The sequence below is a fragment of the Lipotes vexillifer genome, unplaced genomic scaffold, assembly GCF_000442215.2.
Source record: "Lipotes vexillifer unplaced genomic scaffold, Lipotes_vexillifer_v1.1 scaffold1201, whole genome shotgun sequence".
Classification (NCBI taxonomy): Eukaryota; Metazoa; Chordata; class Mammalia; order Artiodactyla; family Lipotidae; genus Lipotes; species Lipotes vexillifer.
This window is the reverse complement of record NW_006783542.1, coordinates 1849666-1854358: the sequence shown is the minus strand read 5'-3', so window position 1 is coordinate 1854358 and position 4693 is coordinate 1849666. Positions and strand designations below refer to the sequence as shown.

The window sequence follows — 4693 nt, the reverse complement described above, 5'->3', positions numbered from 1 at the left end:
GGGGCTACCTGGGAAGGGAGGGCCAGGCCGCTGAGAGCGTGAAGGTCAACGTCTCGCAGGACACCCTCTCCTCAAGACGGGCTCCAGGGTCTCAGAGCCCAGGGGACGGAGGGTGTGCTGGTGGGGGGGCACAAGGCCTCCCGCTGGGCTCCCTCCCCTGCCCTGCTGGGCCCACGAGTGGGACCTGCAATCGTGGCCACTCTGTCCTTTGCAGGGACAGGCTCTCGGGCCCTCAGGACACCGCCCAGCCCTGCAACTCCTGCTTGGGCAGGCTCAGAACCAAGCTCCACCGGCCCCTCCCCAATCCCCCCGGGGCCAGTCGGGGGAATGTGACAGGCAGGGGTCCTACCTTGGCGGCCGAGGGTGTGGCAGGCGGGTTTAGGGGCAGCAGGCGGAGGAAATCCAGGGGGAAGGCTCCGCCAGGTAGCGCTGACACGCAGGCCACGCTCCCACCGCTGTGCGAGGTAGAGCTCTGAGCTCCGCCCGCGCCCGGGCCTTTATAGGCACCCGCGGTAACCTGAGCTGGTGGCTCATTGGTCGAGGGGATTTCCTGGCCTTTAGACTGGGCTCCTGGCCCCAGGTGATTTGCATATTTTGTGCCACTTGGCCGGGATCCAGGCCGGCGGTGCTGGGAAATCAGGCCCGGCTGGTTTAATGATTGTCAGGGTCTGTCATCCCGCACCCTCTGGGGTTGGGCACAGGGCAGTGGCCTGAGCGGGTGGCAGGTGGACGCTGGGTGGGCATCTGCACTTTCGGCCACCCTCTGGCTCAGGAAATTCCTCTGGGGGGGGCCAAGCCAGGGATGGGCTGGAGCGGGGAGGGGCGGGGAATCTGGGTCAGAACTGGGTCAGGAAGGCTCCTGGCCCCCAAACGTCTGCGGGTCTGAGGACAGGGGGCCTAGCAGGGAGGGAAGATATGGAGGTTTGGGGATCTTTCCCACGACGCCCGGGATTCAGGCTGGAAGACTCTCCAGACACCAGGCAATGTTCACGGCCTGCCAGCCTTGCCCAGGGCCCCAGCGTCCCCAGCATCCCCAGCCACAGGGCCACCGCTGGCACCCACTTAGTTGGCAACGTCTTGGCATCCTTTGCCCGCCAGACGCCATCCAAGCATCAGAGTCGCTGCAGTCCCCTCTGGAGGGCCTGGCTCTGCTCCAAAGAACTTACCCGGCCCCTGGCAGAGCCCACTGCGTGGGGCTGCTGAGGGAGGGGCCGGACCCACGTGGACGTGTTTACCCCTCTATCTGGCCTCCATCTAATCGCCACGCACAAGGCTCAGCGGCACCTACCTGCTGCCCTCTAGCGTCAGACGCCCGGCTACCTGGGCCGGCTCAGCGCTCATCAGGGGCCAGGCCGCGTTAGCAGGGCTCCGTCTAACCCTTACGAGAATCCTCAGGATGTGTGGTGATCCCCATTTTACAGACGAGCAGGTGGCAGCTCGAAGGTTGAAGACTTGCCCAGGCCACGCGGAGCTAGTTAAGTGGGGCTGAGGTTTAAATCCCCCAACTGGCGCTCCTTGCAGAGGCCCTCGCCCTCCCTGTGGGCAAGGCAACCCCTCCTACCCGGGTCTCCTCCACGATCTCAGCCCTAACCACAAGGGCCGCGTCCCGCAGACCACAGAGACCTGCGTAGGGACGGCACAGGCTGGCGAGGGGGCACAGACGGGTCCTGGGGCCTCTTCCGTTTCCCGTCCATGAAGACAAGGCCCTTTGGACTTACTGATCCCTCAGATCTTTACGCATCAAAGATGCAGCATCTGAGCATCTCTTTCCCCTCCTCCTTGGTTAATGCCAAGGTCCTGGGAGGCCTGGCCTCAAGGGAAAGGCCACGCCCCAGCCCCCCTTCCTTTAACCCGCTGTAGGACTAGGAGGTTTGTCTCAGGAATCTGCCTCTCGTCCGGGGTCTGACACTGCTGGGTGCCCCGCAGAGCGGAGGGCGTTAAAGGTCCAGGGTCCCTGCCACGGGCCACGGTTGGGAGCCGAGCTCTGGGGCAGCAGCTCCCCAGCCCTTCAGGGGCCTCCCCCACAGCCCGAGGCACGCCCTCTACCCTGTCCCTCGCCCTGGAATGTGGGAGAACCGGCTCCAGCTCCAGACGGCTCACGTGCTCCCCGCCAGCCCTCCGAGAGCACCTGGCTGGGAGAGGGCTGTGGAGGGGGCAGGAGAGGCGCAGTCGCAGGCCCACCTGGCGGGACAGCGGGGGACACAGCTCAGGACGCCTGGCTGTGAAGCTGCACTCAGGCTCCGGCTGCGGAAGGGGTCCCGCGGGGCCCCTCGGCGCCCCAGGGTCTGCACGGAGCGAGGAAGGACACCGCTGGGCGCAGAGCTGAGCGGCTGGGCACCGAGCAGGGCGCGGGAGGCGTCTGGCCGGCCCCCGGTTGTCCCCGCCTGTAACAGCGGCCAGGAGCAGCCAGGAGCCAGCGCCCGCGTCCTCGCTCCCACGGTGCAGGGCGTGCTGGGAGGTCTGCGCCGCCCGCCCGCCCGGCAGCCAGCCACCAGGGAGACCCTGGATCTAGGAAAACAAAGATCCTGAAATACTTCTGTGCGACCCTCCCCTTGCCCAACAACCTACCCCAAGTCGCTAACTGCCTAGATCCCCACGTGGAAATCAGAGCTTAGTGCCAGGTTCTGAACACTCTACTACAGACCACACAGAGCCCGTCACCCAGGACCGGGGAGGGCAAGGCCCCGCGAGGCCCACGGATGGCGAGAGGCTGCAGAGAGAGCACTCCAGTGCGCGCTTAGTAGCAGCAACGGTAAAGAGGAAGGGGCGGGCGGGACGCTGCATGGAGGCATGCGGCTCAAAGAGGTGGCCTCGGTGCCCTCTGTTTTCCACATGCTCCTGTGGGAACCCCACCTCCTCCAGCCCAGGCTCCTTAAGAACAGGCAGCCAGCGTCCTGCTCTGGGTCTCCCCCTAACCTGCTCAGAACAGAGAGCGGGGCCTGGGAGAAGGGATTTCACAGTCACCAAGATACTTTTCACTTAAAAATATTTATTAAAATAATGATTAAACCTGAAAAAGGAATCACCAGAAAGAATCAGCAAAAAAAAAAGAAGAGAAAAGAAAAGAGAGTAAAGAAAACCCTTCCTGCTTTTCCCGAGACCCAGGCGGGGAGGGCGAAGCCTGCCGCCCAACCCAGCCCAGAGAGCATGGAGGTTCCCGGTCGCACAACGGGTCCAGAGCCGTCCGGTCAGAGCAGAAGCCCAGAGTCCCAAACACCAAGCCCAGAGAACAGGTTACCCCACGGGGACGTGAACCTGGGAAGCTAATGAGAACTGGAATTGGCAATCTGCAGACGCAGAGGCCACGGTGGGAGCCTCTAGCTGCCCAGGGGCGCCAAGATCTGCTGGACGTAGTGGACCACGTTGCTGTGGAGGTGGGAGGCCGTGGCCGCGAAGGTCTCCTTGGCGAGGGTCTGGGCGGCCTCACTGCCCCCCATCATGGCGTGGTACAGTGGGAGGGTGTACTTCTGCTTGCCCTGCAAGAGACGCACGTGCTCGAGGCCCGTCAGCCTGCACGGTGGTCTGCAGCCCCCAGCCCCTGCCCTGGGCCCATCTGACAGCCTCGTGATCAGGGGCCAAAAGGGATACGGGTATCACTGCTGGAATGAGGGGCTTCCCAGACACGAGGGCTTGTGTTCCAGGATCTTCTTGGCAGCCAAAGATCCACGCGGCTAGGTCTCGGTATTCACCCTCCTGGAGATGTCTACACTCAACAAAACCGAGTAGGGGGTTGGCACATGGGAGCCTCCAAACTTTCAGAGCTCTAAGTGGTCGGGCACCGAGGCAACAGCTCACAGCAAAGGCTGCAGAGCCTAAGCCTAAACCAGGGCCCCAGAAGGGCCACCTGCAGCCTAGCGGAAGGAAACCCGTACCTTCACGTCAGCGCGAGACGGCCACACCTGACACCCAGAGACTGGGAAGCCTTCAGGGGCTCGAGAACCTGCCAGCAGGTGCCTGCCAACAGGTGAGGGAGTCTGCGTGTGGCTTGTCCACAGCCCGGCTCTGGATCTTGTGGAATGGTTCATCCTGAGGGCCATGGGCCCCTCCCTGGCAGGGCAGCGCTCCCAGGTGACCTGGGTCCAGCAGGCCTCTGGACCCTCCCAGGCCACCAGCTTCCCGCAGAGGAGGAACCTACAGTCTCACCTCCACTCACCTCTCCCGGTCTCCGGCCTCTCCCCGAGACCAGCCCTGCTGTCGCATGACCGTCCCTGCCTCGGGTCAGTGCCGCCCAGCTCTCTCCCCACAGGCCTCCCCGGCTGACCTGCAGGAGCTCCTGGCCCGGGGCTTCTCCCCAGGGCGGCACCACAGCCTGTTCACAGGACCCCGCCTGGCCCTTCAGCCCTGCTCCCGAGAGGGCGGTCCGAGAGGCCCGGCCTGCCGTGTGCGCGAGGGGCACGGGCAGGTGGCGGTCACCCACCTGGCTGTGCAGGAAATCCCTCACTTTCCAGAAGTCCTCCTGGTGGTCGTTCTTGAGGACAATCTGGCCCCATCGCAGCCGTAGCTCCGCGTTCTGGGCATTCGAGATCTTCGGGTACGTCTCTCCAAGTTTTTTCACGTTCCCTGGAGAAAAGAAGCGGGTCATTAGTGACTTCGCCAGCACACCATGAGCTGAGGCGGCCACGTGTGTGCCCGAGGCCCTCCGAGGGCACCCGGAGGAACTTCAGGGAGGCTGCCGACCACCCGCTTTTCCTGC

General features: G+C 64.1%; 1 protein-coding gene across 1 annotated transcript in view; it reads right to left on the bottom strand.

The window, feature by feature from the left end:
• Positions 1–3317: 3317 nt before the first annotated feature.
• RNPEP (arginyl aminopeptidase) overlaps positions 3318–4693 on the bottom strand; it is a 15932-nt gene continuing 14556 nt past the window's right edge. Inside the window, exons 11-12 of the mRNA XM_007456167.1 lie at positions 4418–4560; positions 3318–3476 (exon numbers count right to left, since the gene is read on the bottom strand). Of these exons, the coding sequence (XP_007456229.1) occupies positions 3318–3476; positions 4418–4560 (302 nt within the window). The remainder of the gene's footprint in view (positions 3477–4417; positions 4561–4693) is intronic.